The sequence below is a fragment of the Paramisgurnus dabryanus genome, chromosome 2, assembly GCF_030506205.2.
Source record: "Paramisgurnus dabryanus chromosome 2, PD_genome_1.1, whole genome shotgun sequence".
NCBI lineage: Eukaryota > Metazoa > Chordata > Actinopteri > Cypriniformes > Cobitidae > Paramisgurnus > Paramisgurnus dabryanus.
In genome coordinates, this window is record NC_133338.1 from 35,885,893 (window position 1) to 35,899,943 (window position 14,051).

Consider the following 14,051-nt stretch of genomic DNA (forward strand, 5'->3'; position numbering starts at 1 on the left):
TTGCATACAGAAAAATTGTTAAACACAGTATTAAAAAAATAAAAGTGTTGTGATTGACATGCTTGTATATGGTTTTGGGGCATTAAAACTAATAAATCATAATTGGAATGCTGTAAATTGCGTGTGGATGTTGACACTATTCAGGGCACTTCTTAAACAGGCTTCTGGGCCAGAGGTTATAGGCATTTCAGCTTGACTTTCTGTGACCTAAATATTAAGGAGAAAGATGAATTTTTACGAGCTTTTAATACACCAGCATTACATTTTACCTTAAGATTGATCAATGTGCAGTTTAAAATCACAAAATTCATAATACTGTGTACATAAAAATAATCTTAACATATATTAAGCTCATATCAAGCAAATACACCTATAATTTTTTACACATAAGTTATGTTTATTCATGAATTACTTTATATTTTTTATATTTCAAATTATATAATGATGTGTTCATATTCTTATAATGTATGTCTTTAGAGTGAATGAACAAAGCCTTTTCAGCACACAATTTTATTTTCATTCATAACTGAACCCAGGATAGTAAAATTATACAATTGAAATGGTATGACACACATGCAAACTCAACTAGAAACATTGCATTTCTTTTCTCTTCTAAATAAAGCTTTCATTCAGTTTTATAGCTCTCCTTCCTTGACCGAGGTTCTCAAAGAGCCTGTGACCAGTTTTATCATGGTTTGAAACATTTTCCTCATGTTCTTTTCCCAAACTTACTAAACCTAGTAAGTACATACTTTTTTAAAAAACATGGTCATTGGTTTCAGTTTAAGAGCATCCTTTTGTGTGACATTTAAAAGTGAGTTTGCGGTCACACTTTACATACATATAAACAATGTGTTTATTGCTGGTTTGTTTCTGTACTGCATCTGACTCATCTGGGACACCTGAACATTAAAAAGTAATAAATATGAAAGAATACCAGTCTCATTGTAACTGATTGCACTTAGCTTGCCAAGACCCCAAACCTACACTTTAGCTCAGTAATACCTCTTCAGATTAGATACAGGACTGGCTACATGTGATAAGCACTACACAATGAAGTTATTAATAAAGAGGCATTACTGTACTGGGGAAGTGACAAAAGCACTCAATTCTGGAATACAAAGGCAATCACAGATTGCAAACCTTGGAGGCCGCAGGAAACACATCATTTTTCTTGGATGTTAAGTCATCCTAAGTTTACAATCATAAAAAAGAGCCACCTTTGACATTTTTAAACTTATGTTTGATTTCGATTTCAAGGTGTTACTTCATTATATTACTTTTGGTCTGCATTAGCCACAAAGAAAACAATACAACTTCAGTCAAAGAACTACAATAACCAGTCGGCACAAAATGTAATTGGCAATCAAATCTTGTACTCGTGGAAACACTTTGTGTAGTCAGTCTGTATTGGAGCCTAGCAATGCTGCTAATCTGTTCTCAAAAATAAAATTAATCCTACACAGACCTCTTTGGATATTTTAGGTATTTTGCACGTTCTAAATTTTTCCCTTTTTTTCAGTTCTCCAGCAAAATTAAATACAATGAAGTGTGCATTTCTGCACCACCTTTCCTGGTCCAGCGGACCAGTACACGTACACTCTTTTGTATACACACAGCTTCACCACTACTTGCACTCTTTCAGTTTCAGCAGTCAAACTAGTTAGGATTTCATCCAGTACTTCAGTGTCACTCCAGCAACCTGGTAAAAAGACGACTAATAGTACCAGTAACACAACTGCCTTTGTTGAGCAATGATGATGCTGCTGGTAATGGATGCTAGTTTTTTTTTTTTGGCTGCTTAAAAGTGCTCTTCATGGCACGCTGGGCCAGCGCCGACCAACCCATTCTTTGTTTTCTTTTTTTCTTATAAAGAGGAGCAAAATTAAGGGCACAAGTTATGCTTGAACTAAAACATCTTTGTCTCCAGGGACACCCAGTATCTCGGTTTGCACGCCCTCCGTTTTGGCACTCATCGAAGCTCAATTCATGACCTCAGATGCCCGCTTAGTCATTGTGAGGTTTCTCAGCAGAGCCCTGTGAAGGAAAAGAAAGTCATTTAGTAAGGAAAATACAACACTTGCACACACTTTTTGTACCTAATTTCTTTAAACCATGACGTTCATGTGCTCTCACAGTATAAACATGACCATTATGCAAACACACCAAATAATGCACCTTAAAAGCAGCTCAGGTTAAAGAACCCTCAGGTACAAAGGAACATGATTCTACCAAGTAAAAGGTTTTTACATCATTTGAAAGCTGAATACAAATTAAATAAGCTTTCCATTAATGTATGGTTTGTTATATAATATCTGGCTAAAATACAACTATTCAAATGACTGGAATCTGAGGGTGAAAAAAATCTAAATATTGAGAAAATCACATTTAAAGTTGTCCAAATAAAGTCCTTAACTATCTTATTGGAATATGCTCTCTAATATATAATAATATTACATATAATATATTAATATTATAACGATTTATGGCATAAAAGAAACATCTATAATTTTGACTCATACATTTTTGTTTTTGCTCCAAATATACCCATACTACTTGAGAGGTCCAGGGTCACAATTGTGCTCTCCGCAACTTTTAAGAATTAACAACTGAACCTTTTGGGGTGGTTTCCCAGACAGGGATTACCTTAAGCCAGGACTAGGGCTTAGAGATAGACCGATATATTGGCCGGCCGATATTTGCGAGTTTTATATGTATCGGCCAATACGTGCCTGCCGTGTTTGGCGATTTTTTCCGGCATTATTTACAGACAGAGTGCTGGAAGCCGCAAGCGATTGCAGGTCATGTGACTAAAAACTATTTTTTATTTCTCATCTCTATGGTGCGGTTTCCCGGACAGGGAATAGACTAGTCCTAGACTAAAATAAATGTAAGAACTGTCCAAACTAATAACATCTTTTTTTTTTACATATCTTAAAATACATCAGTGCCCTGTGTTTTGCCTCAAAATGGACCCAAGTAATGTTTTTAGTAAGGCATGTTTGTTAAAACTAGTTATATTTCCTAATTAAACTAAGCTCTAATCCTAGTTTAAAATAATTCCTGTCCGGGAAACCACCCCTATAAATATTTGTAGTAGTAAAGCGCTAGAAATCAATATCCTTTGCTGATAGTTCCTCATCATTGTGGAGAGTGCAGTTCATGGTTCCATTGCACCCTCACCTGTTTTTACCATTTGTTAAATATAGTTTTTTTTTTAAGTGTAATAAATGTTACTTTTTTAAATTGAGCCGTGTAACATTTGGCATCATTATTGTGTCAATTTTATTATGTAAATTGAGTGAGCAAAAGCAGTATCGGCTCCAAATATCGGCAGCCTGTATCGGTCATCAGCTAAGGCTGTTGAAACAAAAATCAGTATCGGCACTAAAAAAAAAAAATCCATATCGGTCAATCCCTAAGGCTTAGTTTAATTATGAAATATAACTAGTTTTAATTATAAAACTAGTTGTGCATTTTGATGCAAAACAAAGAGCACTGATGTTTAAGTCGTTTTCAGTTTTGCCAGCTCTTACAAATTTATTTTAGGACTAGCCTAATCCCTGTCCGGGAAACCACCCCCTTATTTTTAAGGCACATACATTAATACATCAGCAGACTTGATACCTTAAACACTGGCTATAATTAGTATGTACTACATATGACAAGCCTTGTACATAGATGAGTTATATGAGGCTTGAGTGGATAGAGAACCCTGTAAAATAGGATAGGCCCTTGTAGGTCAAAACTGTATTCTGCCTCATATGCCCCACCCATGGGCAGCTGGCCGGTCTCCCAACCCAGTCTTTTATGGAACATCAAGAGCAATCAATCATCACTAGACTCACAAATTTGGCCATCAGGTTTCCTGAATAAATGGACCTTTCAGTTAAATTCCAATTATAGTAACCCACAAAAGTGTTCTGTTGCTTAAAAGTTATTTTGTAATAGAAAGTTTCTATAGAATATATAAACAAGCAAGAAGTAAGGTTCTAAAAGCGTTCTTCACAGTGATACATCTATCTATCTATCTATCTATCTATCTATCTATCTATCTATCTATCTATCTATCTATCTATCTATCTATCTATCTATCTATCTATCTATCTATCTATCTATCAGAATCGGGGACTGGCAGAAAACATGAGAGAGAAATAGCAAGGGTCAAGTTTCTTGTTCAGGATTCATGCATATCTACTCTATGGATTTATGCTGTCTTGCAGTTTAGCACTGTCTAAAATATCCTAGCTTGGATGGTGATGTTGAGTGACATGTGGCATTAATGTATTAGTTCTTCTTTTAATAGCACTATAACGATCAGCTTCTATAAAACCAACTGGCCACCCGATAATGCAAGAAAAGTAATAGTCTATCACCAATTCCAATCAGTCAAGGAAACTCAAAAATTGAAGAGCTCACATGCAAAACCCTCTAAATGTGTCATGTTTTGGATGGATAATGGATATTTTGCCAACAGAGAGGTACTTCTGAATGGCCTGAGGTCACGATTAAACCGATTTTACGCAAAATTATTTGATGAACGTAATGCACACCAAGAGCATTCGGTAATCATTTCATTTTTGATGGAGGTAGTTTTAGCGGCTTTTGCATCGGAGCTCCTCAATTGCAAACTCCAAAATGACAGCAAAACAGTAATGACTTGTAGAATTTTCAACTTGGTAAACAGAGTACTTTACTGCCTCCATCTCTCTGACCATTAGCATGAAAAACAATGATTGTAATCTGCTTTCACACCCCTATTGGTCATGTCAGAAGGACAAAGCTGACTAAGACGACTTGTTGGAGAGCATGGCACAAACATGCCTCACACAACAAACAGCAACTAATTACAATGTCTAAGCATGACATTTTTGTCAGGCGTAAGATTGTGGGGATGTCAACACAACACTAGAAACTGGTAACAAATGCATCACTATGAAGGAACGTCCCATTTTAATTTAAAATCTTGAATATTTCTTGATAATTTTAGAGTGATAATCTAGAAAGTAGTGTACACTTAATTTGGCACTTGCCTCATAGAATAAATTATTTTAAAATGTATCAACATTAAAATCCTACTGTATGATAACCAGGTTGTCAATATTACTTGGTTGCTAACATATGTAGATATGTTACAGGAAGAAAGCATTTACCCTGCTTTGAATAACTGGGAACCATTTCAGAATGCATTTAAAGTTTCACTTTCATTTCTATAGGCGTGCCCAGTGACCACTTAAGTTTCACTTCTGAAATAAGCTAGACTTACTGTCTCCAAGTCTAGTACAGAACACTACAGAATCAAATGTCAATACTGAATATTCTAACAGACCATGTATACTGTATAATGACTCAAATTAAAATGAAAGACAGGGAAAGGGTTTTGTGAGATTAGAAAATAATTAGTAAATGTTTATAGCAAAACTATTCTTACCATAGCTAACTGTCGCCCAATATTTCCTACTGTCACTCCACCGGAGAAGAATATACAAGGCAACCAGGAACGTACATATAAGAAGTCTGGAGACGTATACCTGAAACAACAGAGTCAAATGTTAAACTGTATGAATTATTCACAATTATTAATCTCAAACTGGACAGAAATATAAAGATGTGGTAAACTGAAGAATTGTAATTTCCCCATTAATACTTGTTTCTTAACATTATGACAATCAACTTACTGGTAGATGCCATTGTAGACAAGCAGCTGAGCAATGAGAGTCGCTAACAGAGCAGTGGTCAGTCCTAAGCCAAAGCCACTCCTAGAACGGTCAAATGTCCACCATAGGCCCAGGGACAGGGCAGCCAAAGTAAGTGAGAGTTGCACATTATTGGCAAAGTCCAATTTCTATTGGATACTTTGATTTAAGGGAAATATGGTAGATCTAGTTGAGCACTTTACAAGAGCTGATTACTTTAAACGGTTATTTATAACATTTTAGAATGTGTGTTAACTGTAAAAACAGATACATTATACAATCAAATCGTTTAAAATGTTCACTGGCCACAATGTCTAAGCCTTGAAGAATGAGACTGGTAAGGATACAGCACTGGCATGATTGATGCCTACAAAAACTGCAATACAGCGCATCACGCTTGCCCATTCCCGCTTAAACTTGTGTGGCTCTCCAAGATGGCTGTCCAAGCAGGGATACAACAGACCAACAACAGCTGAGAAAAGAGAAAACAAAATGCATTTAAGAACACTTGACCAACCAACAGTGCTCATAAATAAAATGTACACATTGGTGCCTATGTAAGTTATAAAGTTTTTTTTGTATCCATCTAAACATGGAAATTAAGAAAAGGCGGTTTTCACCTTTTGTCATATGTATATAAACAAACTGCAAAGGGGAAATTCATAAAATCTGATTCAAAAGGATGTAGACTGGTGGTATGTGTCCACATCACCACTACGTGGACTGTTTGGTATGCAGGGGGAGGAGTCGAGCGTGACCGAATAATTTATTCATTTATGCAAACGACTTCCGTGTTTCTCGTTCGGCTAAGTGGCATGTTCAACACAGCAGCCAATCACGCGCCTTCCTCACAACTCACCCGTTCTGAGCGAGCCAATGAAAAAGCAGCACCCCAAAAATGACCCCGAATGCCCGGCTGTTTCCAGGGCAGTACAAACCGAGAGCGAATAAGCCTTTAGTATGTCAACAAATAGCCCCCAAATGCATGAGTCGGAGATTTATGGGATTGTAAACATTATAATAAAATACTAACGCTTATCACAGACCACTGTTTGAATTGATGAAACAGTAAAGTTAAGAAGAACCTTGATAAAAAAATATTACTCCTCCCCCATACACGCGCGCCTTTGTCTTATTAAAATAACGTTATACACGAAATGCACATCGGCCAAGATTCAGTTTACTCAAAGCTGATTATTTCTGACTTACCAGCAGCAGTCCCACAACAGAGGGGAATCCACCATGCGGACGAAAACAAAGTGTCCAGCACTTCCTCTGGGAACAATGTCACATTTCTCTGGATCTGAAGTAAGTTTAACACCAATGCGAGAACAACTCCAACGATAAACAATACAAGTCCCCGTCGAATTAAATTAGCAGAATGTAGGCTGTGCATAGAGCCGTATGCATGGCTCAGCACTGAGGTTATGATGGACATCATTTCACCCGTTTTACAAACAACACAGCTTGCGCTCGGTAGATCCTCAGACTTCACACTGGTTGAACAGGAGCAGCTCCAGCAATGATCCTCTAATCTGGGCATTTGGCACTGCGAGAACCAGAGATGGAATAATTAGCTTAAAACAAAAGAACTAAAGTGTACACTTCCTTATAATAATGCTACAACGTAAGATACCAGACCCATCATTTTTAAGTCTAAAGTCTTTTATTTTAAGAAAAGCAGCATCTTTATCATCGTAATCGTTACAAAATATATTTAAATTGCATATATTGAAAACAAACCCTTAGTAGATATGTATAGGATTTGAACACTCACCTTGGTCCTAGGCAGTGTTCTCGTCTGAGCTTGTTAAACTATTTAGCAAATCGCACCGCAAACAAAAAGATTATTTCAGATGTGCTATCTGTTCACATTATATTCAACTGCCTCTATCATCCCACAGTACAAACCTTATAACACACGCGCGTTTCCTCTGCAGAAAACAAGCGCGGTCATGTCTGGTGAGTTGCGTTAGCCAATCAGAGTGCGGTAAGCTGTATGACGCGAACGCACGCCACATCCCCCTCACGGACACGCGCTGTTGATGTACACTCACTGCCGTCAGCTGTTCTGTTACGTGTGTGACGTGATGATAGAGAGGCATGCAAAGTTTAAAACGACTGGAATGGTAAAGTTTTAAAAATCATTGTATGGCCAAATCCTTTGCACAGAACAACACGCTACGGCACACTGCTGTGGGACAAAGCGTGCTTACATAGATTAGTAGCCCAACTGCTGTAATAGCTGTGTTGTTTATCCTGAAACAAACTGGATGTTGATAAGGTTTATCATAATTATTGTTTTAGCATTGGGGGTGACAAGCAATTTTGCACATTGTAAACAAAGATGACCAGCTCCTGAGATAATAGTTTGTTGGTTTTAGGGAACGTGGTGTGACGTGGAGTATGTGATGCTTGTTTTGGACAATGTCCATAATTTTGAAAAGAGGGAATCAGGTCAGTGCTGTCCAGTGATGTGCAGTGGTTCCATTGCAAATAAGGTTATGTACATATAGCACACTTTTTATTTATACAGAACAGAGTTCAAGACTACCTGCGGGCATGTACAGCGCACCAGACAGTCAGATATGTTTCCCTTGTCAAAAACAACTACATACTTATCATAGCTTATCTTCCATGTGAGGACATGCAGTTGCACAACCTTGCATGACTGTAAACATACAGGTACAAATACAATAGGTATGTAACAAATGTCTGGTCAGCATTTTAGTTGTCTGCTCTGTTAACAATGTAAAACATTGCGCACTTCTTTCCTTAACCCAGTAATATGTTTCAGACACCATAATGGCACATTCTGCTTCTTTATAAGCCAATTCACTTCCATATCCATTTGTAATGTTAAGGGAAATTACCAATAACCATAAATAATTGTGAGCTAAGAGATTAACTATTAAATCTGTTTTTTTTTTCAAATCATTAGGCAAACACTATACAGAAATGCAATGACTGTAGTTTTCACTAATGATTAGTTTATTGTTTTCCTGTTCTTTTCATAAAACTTAGTTGAATCGATCCTTGTACTTTGGCTGAGACTTTGTGAATTATATTATTAATTTTTAAATGTAAATAATATTGGCAGAAAATGTAAAGCACTTATTTTGAAAAATAACATATATTATCCATAGCTGAAAAATTATATTTACTTATTTTTATCTTTGTGGACATAATGACCTAGAAACCCAGAAGAGATGCTGTTTTAAGGCCTTTCTAATTCTGTAAGTGTCAGACATGTGCCAGTTACCTGCACTCTGAAACTGCCTGGTTATTTTTGACCCAAATTGGGTAAATATTGGACAGAACACATGCTGGGTTAAAAATGACCCTTTTCTGGGTTACAATTATCCAATGTTGGTTTGTTGTAATGCAAACATAGGATATAATATCCCAGCAGTTGGGTTAAAACAACCCAGCATTGGGCCAATTTTTTAACCAGGGTGTGCTTTGTCCAATATTTATCCATTATGGGTCAAAAATAACCCAGCCATAGAGTGTGGCAATTTTTCTATAGACTGGAGTTTCTCAGTACGTGACATTTTGGGCTGGTTTCATGGACAGGGCTTAGTCCCAGACTAAAATGCATGTTTGAGCTGCCTTATTTTAAAAATACCTTGTACTGACATATCTTAACACAGGGGTCTTCAACTACTCTTCTTCTGGGGCCAGATTTTAAAATTGTTAATATGACGAGGGCCAAACTTTTACCCCTATTTTTTACTATATGTTTATGTGTGTTTTGTTGTTGTTTTTGGTAATTTTGTTATAGTATATTTAAAAAACAAAAAACAAAAACAAATGCACACTTCTTGTATCCAGTGTGTTTCCTTTTAATAACTGAAAACTCATATTTTCTTTATTAATATTTAGAAACAATTGCAGTTTAACATGTAAGAGCCAAATGTTAATGGTAAAATTATAAAACATCAACACTCTTACACATATTTTGTTTATAACTTTCATTAATTGTTACATGTCAAGTATTCCCAACATATAGCCAGTCTTCTCCTAATGACTAAAATTGCACTACATGTTTTCCTTTTTTTTCTTTTATAGATATATAGGCTAAACAGCCTTTCCGTTGTACATGACAGTTATAACTGTCGGGAGTTCGCCCCCTAGTGGCAGTCGTAATGAAATTGTAGTTTAATCGTAAATCTGTCATGGGAGAGAACCTTTAGTCTACGAATATATATTTATAGTTAATAATTTAATTATCACTAATTAATCGTTTTTAAAGTATTCAAGTGTTACTGATAAAGTGAAACAAAAACAGTTTTGATTGGAACACTGAAATACATCACTTCCGGTCGCCGCGTCACACTGTGAAGTCGCATTGGATCAGCTATAAGCACCCGCAGATGGTTGGCACCCCACGCAGCCCCTTTCAGACTCACTTTCCGTGTTTTCGGTCGTCATTTGTCATGTACAGTGGAAAGGTAAAAGTAACCACGCTGAATTTAAATCAGACTATAGTCGTTTTTCAATCCGAAGGCTGCAGCCTCTGGAGGTCGCATTTCCAGGCTGCATACGTCATTGTCTTATTTCAGAATTTTAACAATTATAAAGTTGATTATTATTCTTATTTAATCGTAAATTGTTGTAATATGCTTATGATTTGTGAATGTAATGCTCAGTTAACTTAAACTTGATGACGTATGCAGTCTGCATATTATGCGACCTCCGGAGGCTGCAGCCTTCCGATTGAGAAACGGCCAAAGGTGACCGGCGGGCTGCCAGTTGACTAGCCCTGATCTAAACCATGTCCGGGAAACCGCCCCTAAAACATTTAGTTAAAGTAAAATAATAAATTTTTCTTTGTACAGCAGTTTTCACAGTAAATATTTTTGCAAAGCAGCTTTACAGAGCATCAAGTCTTAATGTTTCAACATGAGCTGGAATTTGTTTATTGAAAGCTTTATTAAATTATTTTCCAGCCAGTTTAGATGTATAAAACATTTTTATTATTGTAATTTAATGCTTGGAAATACTAAGGCAAATTAAAGAAACCTACAACTGGCATTGTCAATAGGCTACACAAAAACACAACACACTATTTGTTCCAAAGCTTCCTCCAAAACCTTAGTTATGGTTTAACCTCATAGGGTAAATAAGTTCAGTGCCACAGGAAGCTCACACATATCGTTTGTACAGGCTAGATTTAATTTTTGTCTAGTTCAGAGGACAATATGCCATGTGGAAATTTTGCCTTGTAGTGGCTTATATTCAGCAGTGCTTTGTGGCAAAACAGCTGTGCAGCAATGTGTATGAGAGAGATAACATGTGAGGGGAGGCAGATTCACTGTAGAAGGGGCATGAGTGCTACAGAAGCATGAGACAGACAAGAAACTCCCTGCGGCCAATCCTCCTCTATTACTGAAGTCCTGCCCATCCTTCAACACCACACACACATGATTTCATGCCATATTTTTAAAGTACAGGGCCACACTATATTAATATTCCTGAAATATATATAAGGTCATTTTAATGTTAAAGGTGCTTTATAGAGCTTTATAGAGTTATTTAGTCAGAAATGGTTTGTCTATGTATGGCACCAGGCACCTTAATTTTTAAGAATATAGTAAAACAAAAGAAAAACACAATTGGGTGTTTTCCTGGACAGGGATTATCTTAAACCAGGACGTGACCTTAGTTTAATTAGGAAATATAACTAGTTTTAACAATCATGCCTCACTAAAACATACTTGTGTGCATTTTGAGACAAAAACAAAGTTCATGGATGTATTTTAAAATTTGTCAGTGCAAGTTGTTTTCAATTTCAACATTTATTTTAGAAGACCACCCCAATATGTAGCATGCTAACATGAGCTTCAGTTTCAAAGTTTAATTTGGTTAGTTTAACATGCTTAATCTTGTTGTGTTTTATTAATTCAATTAGATTTCCATTATATGACACAACATTAGGTTTAGCCAAATAATTATTTTGCACTGTTTGTGTCTGCCTTGCAAACAGTATTTTCTTCAGTTTTACACCAACCCAAGAATTGGTGGCCATTAAAGATATCAACAGGGAAATAGAGCTTTAAAAAGTGTGATTTTGTGAAGCGAAACGATTTCTAAATTGAAATGTGATGATCTGGACAAATGCATAATATTTCCTTTTTTGAGTAATTTCTTTTCAATGAATTGGTAAAACTAAGGAAATATAAGTTGTACTAAATAGTACAGTAGCATTAAATAGTTTAAAGGAATGTCTAAGTTCCCTTGCACAAGTTACATCTATATTTGCTTCAATGTGTTTGTAATTTTAAGAAATAAGATTTCATTTCCAGAGTTGCAGAAGAAAACAATGCCCTGACATTCACATAATTGCATTATAATTGGCCTGTACTGTTAAAATTTAATTAAAATGACTATCATTACTATCCTCTGGATAAACCGGTTAGAGGGTTCATTATTCATGTTATTAATCTTAAGTGCACCTCTGAAAATGAGCATTGACAAAAATGAGAATATAAAGTACATCAATTCCTTAAACTGAGAAAATAGATTCTAAATAGTATTGCAAGGTACTATGTGTGTATGTAAATACTTTTTAAAAACTGCATAAATTACCTGCCGTATAGTGTAAAAATATCTCTTTATTTGTGAAAAAATGTAAAAATGCTTTGATTTAACGCTGCCTTCCCCTTTTCTCTCTTTCATTCTCTCTAGACACTTCGGCTGCAGGATGTTATGACACATCAAATGAATCCCAGATGAAGCGTGTCAGAGATTAAGCAGTAAGTCTGGCTGGAATAGCACCATATTCAAAGTAATGAAAATGTTAAAGTGGCTGCTTTAAATTGACTCATCAGACAAGACATCCTTATGCCCTCCCCAGACACAACATGAAGTTATGTGGTTGAAACATTATAATCCATCCTTTGAGACACAGGATTAAGCTCGAGGGCCAATTTGATCCCTTTTCACTGAATTTTTGGCAATCTATTGATGTGTAAAGGCTTGTTAATGCAGTGTGTTTAGCTTATATCATCCTATATTGTTTTACTTCATGTTAGCGATATGCCACTTGTCATTCTTAATCCGTTTACTGTCGCATGTAAAACTTAGCTTGCCTTTATTACATTTATCTCCAGTTGTTTGATTTCTCATCAGAAAACACTAAATTATCACATCAAAAATAGGAAGTAGTTGTGTTATGTAGTTTATTTTGTGTAAAGTTGTGTTAGTTGTGACTTTATATAGAAATTTTTTGATTGATTTTGATAGATCTTGTCCAGCTAAAATGATGAAACATACATTTTGCTCAGAAAGAAACAAGAACAAAATGGATGTTTGCGTATTTGAAATGCAAATGAGAACAGTTTGTTATCTTAACAAACATTGTTGGTGTTTGAGAATACACAAGAGTATGTATTTGCTCAAGTTCATTGGAGACAAAATATTTCAGTATCAAAACAGTAATGCACAAACACTTCTTATAATACATGTAAGGGATAATGTAGAGGCAGCCGGTAGTTATCGGGAAATAAGCCCCGACAGTGTGATCAGGACCCGACGCGAAGCGGAGGGTCTTGTATCACACTGAAGGGGCTTATTTCCCGATAACTACCGGCTGACTCTACATTATCCCGCTTATTACACGGCTACTTGTCACATAAGAAAAAAAACTGGACATGAATATGAATTTGAAACATTTTATTGGCATATTTGTTTTAAATTAACATTTTTTATCCTTCCGCGAAACTTTGCACAGATGCATAAAATGATCGTAATACCTTATTAAGATCCTCTGCTTCATACTTGTCTATCTTCATTTTTTTCTCTTTTAGCCAGTCTTTGAGAAGTTTTAATGCCCATTCTGTATTTTTTTGTGTGTTGGCTTCGTAGCTGTCATGCTCTATTTTGTCAAGTTCAGTCTCAGTAAGCTCTCTGTGTCTTGTCGTGGTTGTCGAGTGTTTGTCACAAGATGGCGCCAAACAAACAGTAATCTTTATTGATCTTTATTGGCGCGGAGCGATCTTACTCATAAAAGTAGTACCGGCTATGCGTTATTATTTTGGAGCGGTTATTATTCGAAAAGAACGAACCTGCAAATGTCTCAACTGACCAATCAGAATCAAGCATTCCAGAGAGCCGTGTAATAAATGAAAATAAAGTCAATGTATTATAAAGTACACAGTGTACAGTGTGTAGAGTACAAAGGTTTCGAAAAACAACACAGATATGGGCTCAGTACTGGTAGCCAACCAGCTGAAGGCAAGAGCATCTTGTTGTTGAACTAACCAATCAGGCAACAGCCAATAGGGGGGTGTGAGGCAGACACTGGTAATGTTTTGAAGATTGCTCATTCATAAAAAACAGGGTGGTTACAGT

At 36.1% G+C, this 14,051-nt stretch overlaps 1 protein-coding gene across 1 annotated transcript; it reads right to left on the bottom strand.

The window, feature by feature from the left end:
* Positions 1-494: 494 nt before the first annotated feature.
* Positions 495-7,632, bottom strand: insig1 (insulin induced gene 1). The gene is made up of 6 exons (XM_065289375.2): positions 7,474-7,632; positions 6,906-7,245; positions 6,044-6,168; positions 5,679-5,845; positions 5,432-5,531; positions 495-2,037 (listed from the first exon to the last, which is right to left on the bottom strand). The coding sequence occupies exons 2-6, from the start codon at positions 7,237-7,239 to the stop codon at positions 2,008-2,010; spliced, it is 756 nt and encodes a 251-aa protein (XP_065145447.1). The 5' UTR covers positions 7,240-7,245; positions 7,474-7,632; the 3' UTR covers positions 495-2,007.
* Between the last annotated feature and the right edge of the window lie 6,419 nt (positions 7,633-14,051).